The 17,452-nt window shown below is 37.6% G+C and overlaps 2 protein-coding genes across 2 annotated transcripts; one reads left to right on the top strand and one right to left on the bottom strand.

The window, feature by feature from the left end:
• Positions 1-3,988: 3,988 nt before the first annotated feature.
• UBTFL1 (upstream binding transcription factor like 1) lies at positions 3,989-5,118 on the top strand. Its single transcript, XM_067747654.1, is given in 3 exon segments — positions 3,989-4,340; positions 4,343-4,693; positions 4,696-5,118. Coding segments are annotated over 3 exon segments (1,089 nt in total). The 3' UTR covers positions 5,082-5,118.
• A 6,249-nt stretch (positions 5,119-11,367) lies between these two features.
• On the bottom strand, positions 11,368-17,198 carry LOC137231159 (tripartite motif-containing protein 64C-like). Its single transcript, XM_067751690.1, has 6 exons — positions 16,785-17,198; positions 16,178-16,273; positions 15,261-15,491; positions 14,475-14,497; positions 12,885-12,982; positions 11,368-11,861 (listed from the first exon to the last, which is right to left on the bottom strand). The coding sequence occupies exons 1-6, from the start codon at positions 17,196-17,198 to the stop codon at positions 11,368-11,370; spliced, it is 1,356 nt and encodes a 451-aa protein (XP_067607791.1).
• Positions 17,199-17,452: the final 254 nt, after the last annotated feature.

Here is a 17,452-nt window from a genome sequence, read left to right as displayed (position 1 = left end):
AGGAATTCATATTTCTTTCCCTTAAAAATAAATTTTTTTTTTAATTTAACAGCAGACTTAAGAATTTCTCAGGTGTATGAAATATTCCTAGTTAATAAAAACTATGTAATTACTTTCAGTTTACTCTGGAGCCATAGAATTATAATCCCTACAAATGTTTGAAATTTATCAAGGAATACAAATGTTTCTGCTAATTTATGATTTCTATGGTGTAAAAGTAAGATGTGGGTTTCTGGAGAGGAAATCCTAGACAGGTGGTTTTTCCATTTGGCATGATACCTAAAACTTGGTTGGGAACCTGCGTTGTAGAAGGTGAAGAGTAATGCTTCTTCAGGAAAGTTTGCAGCTTCGGTCTTTAAAGTGCCCCATGACAATCCAGCAACTGGTGATGGCTGCGAAAATGTAACACTGGTGACACACTGAATACCAGAAAGCAGAGGAACTTCTGCACTCGCTCTGATATAGAAGTGGGAATTTTGATTAATTTCTGTCATTTATTTGAAAGCACGGTATATCAGATGGCACTGGTTTTTATTTTAACTTGGAATTTTCATATTTCCAAATGGGACAACACTTGTGATAGGATAGTCAATCTGATATGATTGGCAATATATTGATCTGCTAGTCTAAGAAATGGATTCCCTTTACATTAAGGTCACTTAAATTCACGGGTGTCAATGTCAACGAGAAGAGAAAATTCAATTGTTTGAATTCTCAAAACTGAAGGTTGTAGTTAAAAAGCGACTAATACACTGCTAATGAATTATTTTTATTAGTGATAGATAGGAATGAGTTTTTAATAGAATAGAATATTGAACAATAATTTTGTTTAGTGTAGGTATACTGTGTGTGTAATGTCATTTTTTTTTCTCAAGTTGCTCTATCAATGGGTGGTAAGAAGACTATTTTTGTGTATCAGTGCAGGAGACAAAATGCAAAGGAGTGCTTCTGCTGCCAGCTCCTAAAGTACCTGCACATTTCTCCATAATGGCAGTTTTTATTGATATCTTATTTGTTCGTATCTGTGAGCTTCCGTTGAGAGATATGTTTTCGTCATCTTTATATCTCTACCAAAACAGAGAGTACCTGTCTTATTGTATATGATTGTATTTAATATACATTAATATAAATAATGTCTACTGATGTTACCAGAAATGAGATATCTAGGTCTTTAGCTCCTTGGCCCTTACATACATCTTTACACTTCTCTTCCTTTCACCTCCCTATCGTACTTCCACGATATGTTCGTTAGATTAATTATATCAGTTATTCTCTTTTGTTAAAAAAAGATGTAGCTCAGCCAAGAGCTGTATTGTGAGTACAATTCCTGTTTCTTATAACATCTTCATTCTGCAGTTTACAAGTTTATTTTCTGTGGCTTTCTCTAAACCTATCACACACTCAACCTGAAACTCTGAACTGAAACCTCTTCTCAAGATATACAAACATATTAGTAATCCCTGAATTTCATCTAGAAGCTGTCTGTCCCTTTCAGGTTCAGTTTCCCACTGTTACAAGCCTTTGGGAACCTCAACTCCTTGTAGGTTCCACTCACCAGGCTAATAATATTGTTAGTATCCCCTAACTAATGAATGATTTAATGAAATCGTTCATTAAACGATTGAGCTATCTGTGATAAATTTTTTCCCACTTTTCTGATGAATGGAATCTATTTTTAAAACTGAAAAGCTCTTCTTAAAATCTTTACTTTTAGTTTTTTTTTTACCTTTTTCGTAATTTAGGTAAGTAAATAAACTCTCTTAATGTTTTTAGTTTCCTCATCTAAGTCCTGGGATAATAATAAATGTAAGCTATTTGGAAAAATGCCTGGCTCGTAAAAGTGCCACACACAAAAACTACAGCAGAACTGTATTTCAACCTTCATTGTTTTAAATACATTATCTTATCTTTTACAATAATTGGAAAGAAAACAATTTTTCCTCTCCAGATTCAGATTTCAAATATTCCACTTTTCATTTGTAAAGGTGATTTTATATAATTTTCCACCTTTTTTCTTAGTTACCATATATCTGAGAAGGCTTAGTTTTACACTAGAGGAATATCCTAAGAGATTGTTCAAGGTGTTTGGGGCAAGATCTTATTGTGTACCACAGATATGAAGTTAGAAAAGATTGTCTTTTCTATCCAACTAATTGGATAAATGGATATGAGAAAATTGTGCGCTCTTACAGTTCTTCCACTTGTTTAAATTCTAGTAAGTACCAGGTATTTTGTGGGGAGTTTTCTGAAGGAGGTAACGCTTTCACTATGGCTTAAAGACTGATAAAGTTAAGAAAATAAATACTCTAAATATTACATAATTTTCACTAAATCCTTTCCATTTAAAGACAAAAATTATGGCTCAATAAAATGCATTTATTCTAATGGACAGAGTCCATTAGTCTATAAATCAGTCATTAACTTAAGGTTCAAGTGTTCATGACTGATCCATGAAGTGCTCAGAGCAGGATGCAAGTCTGGAGGGTCTCCTAGGCTTGTCTCTTTTCTATTTCTAGTTCCTCAGTTGCACATTCAGTCCATGGCCATCAGGACCCTTCTTAGAAGGTAGCTATGCTCTGGAATCCTGTGGAGTGTTACTGTTTTAGAGAAGATTAGATTCACAGTAAAATTGAGTAGAACGTACAGAGAGTTCCCATATACCTCCTGCCTCCTCCAAATAAACACACACACAGTATCCCGCATCATCATACACTGTACCAGAGTGGTGTATTTATTCCAATTGAAGAACATACACCGGCACTTCGTTATCACCTAAAGTCCATGGTTTTACGTTAGTGTTCACTCTTGGTGTTGTATATTCTGTAGGTTTTGGCTGATGTATAGTGAACATGTGGAATCATGTATCCACCTTTATAATATACAGAAGAGTTACACTGCCCTAAAAACCTTTTGTGATCACCTATTCATTAGTACCCCCAGCCTCAACCCTTTGCAACCACTGATTATTTTACTGTCATCATATTTTTACTTTTTCCAGAATGTCCTATAGTAGGGCTCATGAAGCATGTAGATTTTTCAGATTAGCTTCTTTCACTTAGGGATATGCATTCAAGTATATGTCATGTGTCTTGATGGCTTCATGGCTCATTTCTTTTTAGCACTGAATACTATTCCATTGTCTGGATGTACCAGAATTTCTTTATCCATTCACCTACCTAAGGACATCTTGGTTGCTTTCAAGTTTTGACAATAATGAGCAAAGCTGCTATAAACATCGCTGTGCAGGTTTTTTTTTTTTTTTTTTTAATGAATACGGGTTTTCAACTGATTTGGGCAAATACAAAGGAGCATGATTACCGAATTACATGGTAAGAGGATATTTAGTTTTGTAACAAACTGCCTTATTGTCTTTCAGAATGCCTGTACTAGTTTGCATTCCCATCAGCCATGAATCAAAGTTCCTGATTCTCCACATCCTCTCAGTATTCAGTGATGTCCTTGTTTTGGGAATTTGACCATTCTTATACATGTGTTGTGGTATCTCATTGCTATTTTAAAGCCCTTTCCTTTTCAAGCATTTTAATTTTTAAAGTTCCCTTCGTTTTCTCTTATCCTATGCCCCTTGAGTGAGTAGCCAGTCTTTAGTTTTGTTCATTTGTAGTTAAAACAAGCTGTGGTGAGGTTGATTGGAAGGCATGTTGGAACGGGGCCTGAGGATTTTTAATTGTATGAAAGGAGCTCTTAATGCTCAACATGAACCTCAACTCAGAAATTGGGCCTGTTTTCATTTACATTTTTAAAGGTAAATTAAATGATAGAAGGGACATATCCCAGGTAGGGTGTGCTTTTCTTGTGTATCACATAGGAGAGAACCTTTCTTTTTCTTTCTCTTCAGAAACATAGAAATCACACACACTGCAGGACTTCCAGAAATAACTCACCAGCTGAATCTTGAGAGTGAAGAAGCTGGAGATTTGCTGAGGTGTTTGAACTGCTGGGATGATATAAGTATCCCAAAGAACAAGAAATGGTGTTGCCTAAAGGCCAGGATGACAGGTCCAAAGAAGATATTGTGAAGTTATTGGAATATATGGTGAATAACATTCCATCCAATGACAGGCACGTGTTCAAAACAACCCAGTCACTGATGGACTGGGAAAAAGTAGCTTTTAAAGATTTTCCTGGGGAAATGTGCAAACTCAAATGGTTAGAAATTTCTTATAACTTGAGAAAGTTTTGCACTTTGAAAGAATTAGTCCTGGAAGCAAAGGAAAATGTTGACAATCCTTACAAATGCAGAAAACACAAGAAGCATCCTGATTTACCCAAGAAGCCCTTGACAGCTTACCTCTGCTTTTTCAAAAAGATGCGACTCCAGTACACCAAAAACACCCTAAGCTGAGCAACCAGGAGCTGACCAAGGTTCTGTCTGAAGAATACAAGAAGCTTCCAGAGCAGCTGAAGCTGAAATATAGTCAAGATTTCTAGAAGGAGAAACAGAAGTTTAAGGAGAAAATGACTCTGTTCAGAGAACAGCACCCTGATCTGGTCCAGAGCTCCACGAAATCTGATGTCCCCAAAGGAAGCCAAATCAAAGTGCCAAAGAAGTTTCAGGGAAATGTGCAAAAAGTGGTCTCCCCCCAGAAACAGTTTATTCATAAAGAGCCCAAGAAGCCACCTATGAATGGCTATCACAAGTTCCACCAGGATTTGTGGTTGAGTAGGGAGCTGAAAGGGTTGCCCTGAGGGAGCACGTGGTAGAGATTAGTAGATGCTGGCAGCGTGTCCCACAGAACCAGAAGGAGCATTATAAGAAGGAGGCTGAGGAACTGCAGAAACAGTACAAGGTGGACCTTGATCTCTGACTCAAGAGTCTGTCTCCTGAAGAACATGCTTATTACAGAGAGACAACCTATTTGAAGCGTAAGAACATGAACATGATGGGAGGCCCTAATCCCAAGATTAGGAGGATGGATCTGCAGTCCCCATCATCAGGGAATCTGCAGGGAGGGCTTGGACTGGGCCAGGGGCTTCAGGCTCCAGAGACAGAATTATCAGATATGATTGGAGAATATTTTCCTGCCTCAGGGAGATCAGAGGAAAATAAGGAAGATGAATAAGAGGAGAAAGGCAGCAACTCCTCAGACCACAGCATTAGGTGAAGATGAAGATTGTGTCTGAGGACAGTGGCTGCAGCTCATCTACCTCAGGGGAATCCTCTGGCTCCAATTCCAGCTGAGCTTTTTTCACAACCTGAACAAAGAACTCCCCAGCAAAAGGCCATGGCATCTGGGCTTCCCTGGTGGTGCAGTGGTTGAGAGTCCGCCTGCCGATGCAGGGGACACGGGTTCATGCCCCGGTCTGGGAAGATCCCACATGCCGCGGAGCGGCTGGGCCCGTGAACCATGGCCGCTGAGCTTGCGCGTCCGGAGCCTGTGCTCTGCGACGGGAGAGGCCCCAACAGTGAGAGGCCCCAACAGTGAGAGGCCCGCGTACCGCAAAAAAAAAAAAAAAAAAAAAAAGGCCATGGCATCTTCATCAAATGGAAGGGCTCTTCTCCCTGTGCCCTTTCATTGCCTTCCTTCTTTCCTTCCCTCTTCAATACAAAGTATGACCAGTTGGGAAAAAGACATCTCGTGCAGTAATTTCTGGTTCCTCTCTGTACCCCAAGTCCACCCCCAGAGACAGTCAATGCCATGAATACTCTTGGAATAAACAATGATCTGATTGGGCTGCCGTACACTCTGGACTAGGCTGAGTTTCCTGAACAGAGAAGTTTTATTTTCCTCACCTTCTGCTGCCAGAGCTGTGAGGGAGCCCCGAGGAGTCTGTGACTCCTCCCTTCTCTGTGATCCTGTCCCTTAGGACTTCTGCATGGGAACAGGGAATGGGAAGATTTGATTGACTGGAGGTAGGAGAGTTGCCTTTAAGAAGATTGTCAAGCTCCTGATGTCTCTCTCCCTGCTCTGTGAAGTGAGAAGTTGGCCCTTCCCTATCTTGCTAGTGGCAGGGGCATGCGAGCAGCAGCATTTCTATATGTATATTTATCGCTTAGCTGTCACTGAGATTGTTCTTACTGATTTCAAAAATTAGAAATTAATTTTTAGAACTTCATCATTTCCATTTGAATTAACTCCTCCTTAAAATCAGTCTCCTTTGACTCTTGGCACTAATTTTCCAGGCCATGTCTAAATTTATTTTGGTTCTGCCCCAATCCCTTCCTCATGCTCCGGTTTGTAAGTGAATAATGTTTTCACCATACACTTGATTTATTTGTATTATGTTATGAGTTTGTACGTGTTGTGTGTATAAGTATTTTAGTCCATAGGCTACTAAACTTTTTGGAATTAATGTACAAATATGACACTGCTTTTATTATTTTGGTTTACTGATATATATATATATATATATATATATGTTTAACATCCTTAGTGCAGTATAATTACTTTACAATGGTGTGTTAGTTTCTGCTTTACAACAAAGTGAATCAGCTATACATATACATTTATCTCTGTATACCCTCCTTCTTGCGTCTCCCTCCCACCCACCCTATCCCACACTTCTAGGTGGTCACAAACCACCGAGCTGATCTCCCTGTGCCATGCGGCTGCTTCCCACTAGCTATCTATTTTACGTTTGGTAGTGTATATATCTCCATGCCATTCTCTCACTTCATCCCAGCTGACCCTTCCCCCTCCCTGTGTCCTCAAGTCCATTCTCTACATCTGCGTCTTTATTCCTGTCCTGCCCCTATGTTCTTCAGAACCTTTTTTTTTTTTTTTTAAGATTCCATATATCTGTGTTAGCATATGGTATTTCTTTTTCTCTTTCTGACTTACTTCACTCTGTATGACAGTCTCTGGGTCCATCCACGTCACTACAAATAACTCAATTCCGTTTCTTTTTATGGCTGAGTAATATTCCATTGTATATATGTGCTATTCCTCGGTTGATGGACATTTAGGTTGCTTCCATGTCCTGGCTATTGTAAATAGAGCTGCAATGAACATTGTGGTACATGTCTCTTTGTGCACTATGGCTTTCTGAGGGTACATGCCCAGTAGTGGAATCACTGGATCGTATGGTAGCTCTATTTTTAGCTTTTTGAGGAACCTCCATACTGTTCTCCATAGTGGCTGTATCAATTTACATTCCCACCAACAGTGCAAGAGTGTTCCCTTTTCTCTACACCCTCTCCAGCATTTATTGTTTCTAGATTTTTTGATGATGGCCACTCTGACTGGTGTGAGGTGATACCTCATTGTAGTTTTGCTTCCCATTTCTCTAATGATTAGTGATGTGGAGCATCCTTTCATGCGTCTGCTGGCAATCTGTATATCTTCTTTGGAGAAATGTCTATTGAGGTCTTCTGTCCATTTTTGGATTGGGTTTTTGTTTTCTGATATTGAGCTGCATGAGCTGCTTGTATATTTTGGAGATTAATCCTTTGTCAGTTGCTTCATTTGCAAATATTTTCTCCCATTCTGAGGGCTCTCTTTTCCTCTTGTTTATGGTTTCCTTTGCTGTGCAAAAGCTTTTAAGTTTCATTAGGTCCCATTTGTTTATTTTTGTTTTTATTTCCATTTCTCTAGGAGGTGGGTCAAAAAGGATCTTGCTGTGATTTATGTCATAGAGTGTTCTGCCTATGTTTTCCTCTAAGAGTTTATAGTGTCTGGCCATATATTTAGGTCTTTAATCCATTTTAATTTTATTTTTGTGTATGGTATTAGGGAGTGTTCGAATTTCATTCTTTTACATGTAGCTATCCAGTTTTCCCAACACCACTTATTGAAGAGGTTGTCTTTTCTCCATTGTATATTCTTGCCTCCTTTATCAAAGATAAGGTGACCATATGTGTGTGGGTTTATCTCTGGGCTTTCTATCCTGTTCCACTGATCTATACTTCTGTTTTTGTGCCAGTACCATATTGTCTTGATTCCTGTAGTTTTGTAGTATGTTCTGAAGTCAGGAAGCCTGATTCCTCCATCTCCATTTTTCTTTCTCAAGATTGCTTTGGCTATTTGAGGTCTTTTTGTTTCCATAAAAATTGCAAAGTTTTTTTTCTAGTTCTGTGAAAAATGCCGTTGGTAGTTTGATAGGCATTGCCTGAATTTGTAGATTGCTTTGGGTAGTATAGTCTATTTCACAATGTTGATTCTTCCAATCCAAGAACATGGTATATCTCTCCATCTGTTTGTGTCATCTTTAATTTCTTTCATCAGTGTCTTATAGTTTTCTGCATACAGGTCTTTTGCCTTCTGAGGTAGGTTTATTCCTAAGTATTTTATTCTTTTTGTTGCAATGGTAAATGGGAGTGTTTCCTTGATTTCTCTTTCAGATATTACATCATTAGTGTATAGGAATGCAAGAGACTTCTATGCATTAATTTTTTTTTTTTTATGCATTAATTTTGTATCCTGCTACTTTACCAAATTCATTGATTAGCTCTAGTAGTTTTCTGGTAGCATATTTAGGATTCTTTAAGTATAGTATCATGTCATCTGCAAACAGTGACAGTTTTACTTCTTCTTTTCCAATTTGGATTCCTTTTATTTCTTTTTCTTCTCTGATTGCTGTGGCTAAAACTTCCAAAACTATGTTGAATAAGAGTGGTGACAGTGGGCAACCTAGTCTTGCTCCTGATCTTAGTGGAAATGGTTTCAGTTTTTCACCTTTGAGAATGATGCTGAATGTGGGTTTGTCATATACGGCCTTTATTATGTTGAGGTAAGTTCCCTCTATGTGTACTTTCTGGAGTGTTTTTATCATAAATGGGTGTTGAATTTTGTTGAAAGCTTTTTCTGCATCTACTGAGATGATCATATTGTTTTTATCCTTCAGTTTGTTAATATGGTGTATCACATTGTTTGATTTGTGTATATTGAAGAATCCTTGCATTCCTGGGATAAACCACACTTGATGATGTTGTATGTTCCCTTTAATGTGCTGTTGGATTCTGTTTGCTAGTATTTTGTTGAGGATTTTTGCATCTATGTTCATCAGTGATATTGGCCTGTAGTTTTCTTTTTTTGTGACATCTTTGTCTGGTTTTGGTATCAGGGTGATGATGGCCTTGCAGAATGAGTTTGGGAGTGTTCCTCCCTCTGTTATATTTTGGAAGAGTTTGAGAAGCATAGGTGTTATCTCTTCTCTAAAAGTTTGATAGAATTCACCTGTGAAGCCATCTGGTTCTGGGCTTTTGTTTGTTGGAAGATTTTTAATCACAGTTTCAATTCCAATGCTTATGATTGGTTTGTTTATATTTTCTATTTCTTTCTGATTCAGTCTCGGAAGGTTGTGCTTTTCTAATAATTTGTCCATTTCTTCCAGGTTGTCCATGTTATTGGCATAGAGTTGCTTGTAGTAATCTCTCATGATTCTTTGTATTTCTGCAGTGTCAGTTCTTACTTCTCCTTTTTCTTTTCCAATTCTATTGATTTGAGACTTCTCCCTTTTTTTCTTGATGAGTCTGGCTAATGGTTTATCAATTTTGTTTATCTTCTCAAGGAACCAGCTTTTAGTTTTATTGATCTTTGCTATTGTTTCCTTCATTTTTTCCCCATTTATTTCTGATCTGATCTTTATGATTTCTTTCCTTCTGCTAACTTTGGTTTTTTTTTTGTTCTTCTTTCTCTAATTGCTTTTGGTTTAAGGTTAGGTTGTTTATTTGAGGTGTTTCTTGCTTCTTGATGTAGGATTGTATTGCTATAAACTTCCCTCTTAAAACTGCTTTTGCTGCATCCCATAGGTTTTGGTTTTCGTGTTTTCATGGTCATTTGTTTCTAGGTATTTTTTGATTTCCTCTTTGATTTCTTCAGTGATCTCTTGGTTATTTAGTAGTTTGTTGTTTAGCCTCCATGTGTTCGTTCCATGTTGCTTTTGGATGGAATGTCCTATAAATATCAATTAAGTCCATCTTGTTTAATGTATCATTTAAAGCTTGTGTTTCCTTATTTATTTTCATTTTGGTTGATCTCTCCATTGGTGAAAGTGGCATCTTAAAGTTCCCTACTATGACTGTGTTACTGTCTATTCCCCCTTTTATGGCTGTTAGCATTTGCCTTATGTATTGAGGTGCTCCTATGTTGGGTACATAAATATATACAATTGTTATATCTTCTTCTTGGATTGATCCTTTGATCATTATGTAGTGCCCTTCTTTGTCTCCAGTAATAGTCTTTATTTTAAAGTCTATTTTGTGTTACATGAGAATTGCTACCCCAGCTTTCTTTTGATTTCTGTTTGCATGGAATATCTTTTTCCATCCCCTCACTTTCAGTCTGTATGTGTCCCTAGGTCTGAAGTGTGTCTCTTGTAGACAGCATATATATGGGTCTTGTTTTTGTATCCATTCACCCACTCTATGTCTTTTGGTTGGAACATTTTATCCATTTACATTTAAGGTAATTATCGATATGTATGTTTCTATTATCATTTTCGTAATTGTTTTGGGTTTGTTATTGTAGGTCTTTTCCTTCTCTTGTGTTTCCTGCCTGGAGAAGTTCCTTTAGCATTTGTTGTAAAGCTGGTTTGGTGCTGCTGAATTCTCTTAACTTTTGCTAGTCTGTAAAGAAAATTTTAATGATGATAGAATACTTTTTCTGTGTATTAGCTATTTCACTCATGTATTTGTTCATTCATTTGCCTTATATTTATTTTTGTTATGTTCTAAGTGCTTCATTGGATCGTGGGAATATAGTAGTAAATAAGTCAAAGGCCATCCTTACTCTCTCATAATTTTCAGTCTGCAGTAAAAAGTATCTAGTAATTTGGGGAAAGTTTGTTGAACATTATGATGAGATGACATATGCTCAGAGAGTGTGTTATAAGAGGAAATATACTGGTCTGTGGAGTCAGGAAAAACTTTCTGGAAAAGCTGTTGATGAGCTGTGATGTGCTGAATGACCAGGGTTTAGAGAAAGTCTAAATGTTTGACAAAGAGAAAGAGTTTGACCAAATCTGTCAAATACATTTATCCAACCAAGTAGGTCACACTTGAAGAAAAAACTGAGCTATTCCTTTTGTTTACTATGCTGAGATATATACCACTTCATTCTTCTACCCCAATATGGTTCAACTATGGAAGAAAAAACACATTGCTTAAAATGTAAATGAACCTTATGATATGTAATTTTTATTTTAATACAAATATTATTTTTTAAAAAGAATATTGATTATATTCTAGAAATGCTCAATAAAAAATTTTATTAATAGATCATTTAATTAACAAATTTATACATTCAACATGGTTATGCCATTTTATAAACATACCATCATTATGTTCCATTAAATTACAATAGGCTCAGAGACAGTCAAGTATCATCCTGTAGCCTCACATGAGGTCTCAGGACAGTAACTTCCTCTGACGAAAAGTTCATCTAATAAATGGTCATGGAACTTGACTATTCATGGAGACCTAAGGCAAAGGAAAGGCTTCAGAGGGGAGGAAAAGAATGAAGGAAAGAAAGTATATATGAGGGAACCTCTGCAAACATCATAGAAGCTCACAATTCCATTGTCATAATCCAGAAACACTCCAATCCCACCCAGAGGCCTTTGCACATACTGAATTAAGGGTGGGGAGTTCGTGGACAGAATATAATGATTGTTCACTTTCATAGAAGATAGCAAAAATGCTTCTTCAGAATCAATACTGATAACAGTATTGCTTGTCAAGATATCTTTACAGACTCCCAGAATCCAGTTCGAGGAGTGTGTCACATCCACCTCCCAGTAATGCCTTCCGGAGGTGAAGGCCACAGCTCCCCAGGCCACAAAACTCTCTGCACCCTGGAGCTCTCTGGACACACCATGATGGTCATCTCCATATATCATAGTTGTATCATCCTCAGAAAGGCTCACATTGTGAATGGTCGTTTTCTGACTCAGAACGTTATCCACTGCAGAAAGAGCAAAAATGTGGTCAACAAGTGGGATTTCCATGGCCTGAGAGGCAGAGGCTCTCTACCCAATGAGTCTTTTCATTTTCCCTCCTCCAAGGAAATACAAAATGAAGACAAAAGGGAGTTCAGACTGGCTCTTCTGTGAAGAACAAGAGTTATAACTATCTCTACAGCACATAGAAACACCTCAAATCATATAGAAAAAGAAAAAATCATACAGACATATCATGAACTCTGTGAAGTCTGATTTAATGTCAAATTCTTGATAGTTTATTTCAGGACACATAAAATTTTATTTTTTTCTTTAGAAAACTTTTCTTGTGTCTTTTGTCTTTAACACTGTTTAATATATAGAGAGCATTTTGATATTATGTGCGTATTTGTTGGGCTAGAGTCTCTACCTAGCAAGTTTTCAAAGCAAAAATGTAGATAGAAATCCATCAATGAATAGTTTGGAAGCTTCTAAAAGCATGTTATGACTAACCATGTTCACATATCCCTCACCTTTCAATTATTTTGAGATTGATCTAACAGCACTACAGTGATTCTGCCTAAGCCAATTGTAGTCTATTTTGTCAAAAGTTAGTAATTATAGAAATAAGAAATATTCTTTGTATAATGCATGATAAACAATTGTAATATAGAACAAATTAAAACCAGCAATGCCATATATAACCTTTCAAGAGTGAAATAAACTGAATAAACATACAACATTAACTGCTACTCTGAGAACTAAATATTCTGTTCTTTATAACTAGCTGATCAATCCAGTTGCTCTCTTCTTGCTCAGCCTATTTCAGATGTAACTAAAAATATGTATCTTGCTTTGCATTTGCAGTAAAATATAGGTTGCAAAGTTCAGCCTTGTTCTTTGTAGCATGACTGTATTGGCAGAAAAGATATAACAACTTTGGAAAGTCATGTACTAACTTCATGTCAGAAAAAATAAAATCAAAGAAGACTCCTTCCCAAGAACCATCAAAGAAATGGAGGCCTGATCACCAAAGTGCTGACTCTTACCTCTGAAGCTGTTCAGCATGTCTAGGATTCCAGTGACAGGCCAGGAAGTGAGCTCTGGGTTCACTGGCTGAGGCTTTTGCATCTGTACCAAATCAGTCCTGTAAAAAAATGATATCAGTTACACTTCAGGGCCAAAGGTTAATCACACAACCATTACAAAAGAAGCCATTTATTATATTTTTTTATTGGAGTATAGTTGCTTTACAATGTTGTGTTAGTTTTTGCTGTACAGCAAAGTGAATCAGCTATATGTGTATATATATCCCCTCTTTTTTGGATTTCCTTCCCATTTAGGTCACCACACAGCACTGAGTAGAGTTCCCTATGCTATACAGTTGGTTCTCATTAGCTATCTATTTTATACATAGTAGCGTATACATGTCAATCCTAATCTTCAAAAGAAGCTATTTTTAATCCTAGATATTTCATCAGAATTCTCCCATTTTTGGTTAATTGTGCATTCATTATATTCTACACTCTTGGGATTAAAAAAATATGTTACCTTACTTTTTTTCAAAATATAAATTATATCCGTTTTCAAATTCCCCGTTCATTTTAGTCATTATTCCATTTCTAGAAATTTTGAGGTTTGTTTACTCGCTCTATTCAATCTCAGGTGATGCAAAGATCCTGGGCATTTTACGGAGAGCACAAATTCAGGCAAAGCTTTTGTACTTCAGTCAGCAAGTAGCCACCAAAAGGAAGAGTACACTGAACCAGACAGCTTTGCTCTTGTCAGCACAGCGAGGGAATTCAATTCCAGCCTGACTACCCTTGTCCTGAAAGTACAACTTCCCAGTGTGCACCAGGAAGCCATTCCCTCTGAGGTCCAGCTTACAAGGGGGCTTTCAGTGATGGAACAGGTTGAGTCACTGCTACTTCTAGGAGCAAAATCACAGCCCCTCTTCCCACTCTTAGGGAATCTACCTCTGTCCAGTATTATTCACCTTCCAACTCACTCAGGTAGGTTCTTCCTCTATTGCAACTGAGAAAATTTCGTTCAGTACGTTTTACTGTGGTAAGGCTAGAGAGGTGGAACAAAGTCCAGAATGTCAGAAGCCTTTTAGGTATATTTGAAATCAACCAAATGAGCAGGAAACTTCTGAGACCAAGGAGTAGGAGTCCTTCAGAACTCTTTTGAAATAAAATAGAAAATAGCCACAAAAACAATGTTAATAGCTCAAAAAATGTACAGTCCACCTGCCATTTGTTAGGATTCCACACCTGTGGATTCAATCATGATTTGAAACTGTGAAATCTGAATGAAAAATATTCAGAAAAAAAATCAGGAAATTTCAAAAAGTAAAACTTGAAAATGCCGCACACCAGGCAACTATTTACATAGCATTTAATTTACATTATAATAGGTGTTAAAAGTAGTCTAGAGATGACTTAAAGGATACTAGAAAATGTTTGTGAGTTATTTGTACATACTATGTCATTTTGTATAAGGGATTGTACATCCTCAGATTTAGGTATGGGGGAGGGCTTGGAACCAAATCCTCATGGTACTAAGGGATGACTGTACATTTACTTCATCAAAAAGACAGAAACATTCTCAGAAATCAGAAATCTTTAGTGTAAACTCACCTTTCCAATACATTGCCCAAGTTCTGCAAGGGAAAAAGAAATGATGATGTTAATCATCAGAGTTCTGTCCTTTTGCATCTTCTTTAGTATTCTTGTTTATTCCTTTCATTAAGGTATTTATTCTCTGATTCTTCTCTAAGGAACAATTAGAGGTTATCTTAATAACAGAGCCTAAACTAAAACATGATGGACTTAGTCAAGATGCATTACAGAAGGAAGAAGGCCAGGAAGAGTCTGTGTTATGATGCAACAACATCTAGGTCTCCAATGTCACTCAGTGCACTGTCCTATTCCCAAGGAGAGATCTCATTTATGATAACAATTAAAGCAAAACAGAGGACAATACAAAATGAATTATAGAATACATTGAAATTGATTACCAGTTCTAATTTTTTCTAGACAATGGGCAAAACCTCAATGTATTCAGTAAGTATGGGATAACAGAGTGACAAGGGATTAAGGGAACATATATTGAAAATTATTCCAACAAAGTTAACTTTTCCTGGCTACAGAATTTTGCTGGCTTTGGATAATCAGTGTGGAGAGTCCCCCTGATCACACCGAAATAATTTTGTCCTATGTTAGCTACTGAAAGGATTAAAAAAAAAAAAACTCCCAAAAATTACCAGGCTATGAGAAATAAGGGATTGGACAAGTAAGATAATGGGAGTCAAGGAGCATCATTCCTTAGCTGAGATAAGAGTATATGCAGGTAACATTTCAATGTCATGGCAACAGTGCCCAGAATAGTACTTCTATCTCTGAGGATGGAACCTCCCTTCTCACCTGGAGCAGCTCCAAGTCAGGCTTGTGGCACATCTCAGTCAGCTCTCTGTACATTTCTTTCAGACTTTCTTTCTGTTGAGTCATTCTGAATTCACTCTCCCTGAGTTGCTGAAGAGTCTCCTTCGCTTCTTCCTCCAGCGCCTCCAGATGGAGTTGCTCCTGCTTCTGGAGAAACAGGTGGATCATCTGATACTGAACTTTGATCATCACCTTCCTTATGGCCGCATAGTTCTGCAGAGATAGTGGATTCAAAGAATCACTCATCCTCATTCTCAACAGAAAACGTCAAACATTATTTCCTTACTGTCATCAGGAAAGCTCTTGACAAACTTTCTACCTCACACCTCAAAGGGTCCTTCCTGTCCATCCTTCTCTATATTCCTAGTTTCTTTCCCCGTTTAAATCAAGCCATCCGAAGGATCCCAGTTTTTCTCCCTAGGAGGTTTCTTCAGGGTTCCTAGTCCATTATTTATTTTTTCTCTTACCTGAATCTTCTTTTCTTTTTGTTCCTTTGCCTGACTTTTCTAAATATATTTTTTAAGTATGTAAACCCCATATTGTACAGTTTAAAAAATATTCTTTATTTTTCCTCTAGGCACTACTCTATTCCTCTCCTCTCCTTTAGAGTCACACTGAGTGCAATGTTCTCTTATCATCCATATCTAAGAAAGTTTACCCAAATCTTCAAAATTTGGACTATGAATAATTTTCATGCCCTGGTTTTCCCATATACTAGCAATATTTGAAATAGCTTGTATGGGCCTGTATATTTGTGATCACTGATATGTCATTTGAAACCACTACTTCTCCAGGGAAGAGACCACTGTCCTTTAACTGGGAACTTAAACTGAGCTAAAAGTCTAAGCTAGAATTATGTCAATATTCATACAAATGAAAAGGAACATTTTCATCCTTACCTCTAATGACAGAGTTTTGTGAGTTTCCAGATTCAGATGGTTTTGCATTTCTTGTGTCATTTTCCATAAAGAGCCCATTCTCTTTAGAAGTTTCTCCTGGAAAATACCCATAAGCTTTAGTGACACAGATGATGATACTGTAAATTTCATCCCCTTAATTATGAGCAAAGGGAGTCATTGAAAAACCGGTAATTGTGATTTAAAATGAAGTGATAAGATTTTTCCACATTAATCTCGTCTGATTCTAATATTTTGAATATCAGAAATGACAGAGACGTATCCTAGAAAATTGGGGGAACTTTACAGATGATGGAATCCATTTCCTAAGAAATTGAGACTCATATATTTATATAACCTGACTGAGAAAGCCTCAAGCTCACATCAGAAGCCAGTATGCCTGGTGCTGCCACATGCCCCAGGATGCAGCATTTCCACATGTTTGGACAATTGGGCAACAACATTGAAATGATACATTTCTATCTTGGGACCCACACTGAAAAATCTCCACCTCGACCATCTCCATCCCCATCAACTTCATTATTATCCTCATCTTTCTCTCTGATTTAGGAGCCTGTAGGTTCCTAACTGCTTTAGAAACATCACCTACCCGGTATTCCTCAGCAGCCCATTGTATTGGACTGTGGCTGTGAGCTGCATGCTCTGGGGACTCAGAGCAGGGGCCACAGAGCAGGGTCTTGTCAACCTCACAGAAGAGTCCTTTGGCTTCTTTGTGTGTCAAGCAGATCTGCGCCTCCAAGCTGTTGGTTTGTTTAGCTGCGTCCTGTCTGGCGAGGGAAGCCAGCCTCTTGAGTACAATATTGGTTTGGAAATCTGGCTTCTCTGATAGTCCCCTGCACTCAGGGCAGCTCTTTGGAGTCTGGTCTTCCTCCCAGCAGAGGTACAGGCAGGGACGGCAAAAGCTGTGCCCACAGTCTATGGTGACGGGGTCTATGAAGTAGTTCATACAGACGGAACAGGTTAGTTCATTCTGGAAAGCTTGCATGAATCCTTTGGAATCCATGTTTCTAGAAATTAAAGAGAAAGAACAAGAGTAATCATTCTAGTGATCATTCTTTTACCCTGATTAGATAAAAAACAAAACAAAAAACAGCCTTTGGACAAAGCTTGTCTGCTTGAACTCTATCTGATTTACCTATTTGCTTACGCCCAGTACAAACCTAGAAGTGGTGAATACAGACAGATTGGGTTCATGCTATAACACAAATGATGAAATTAGAGAAGAGACTACTTAGCAACTTTATTGTTTAAAATAAG

Source organism: Pseudorca crassidens, chromosome 9 (genome assembly GCF_039906515.1).
Source record: "Pseudorca crassidens isolate mPseCra1 chromosome 9, mPseCra1.hap1, whole genome shotgun sequence".
Taxonomy (NCBI): Eukaryota; Metazoa; Chordata; class Mammalia; order Artiodactyla; family Delphinidae; genus Pseudorca; species Pseudorca crassidens.
The sequence above is the reverse complement of the archived record's forward strand: the minus strand, read 5'-3'. Positions and strand labels throughout refer to the sequence as shown.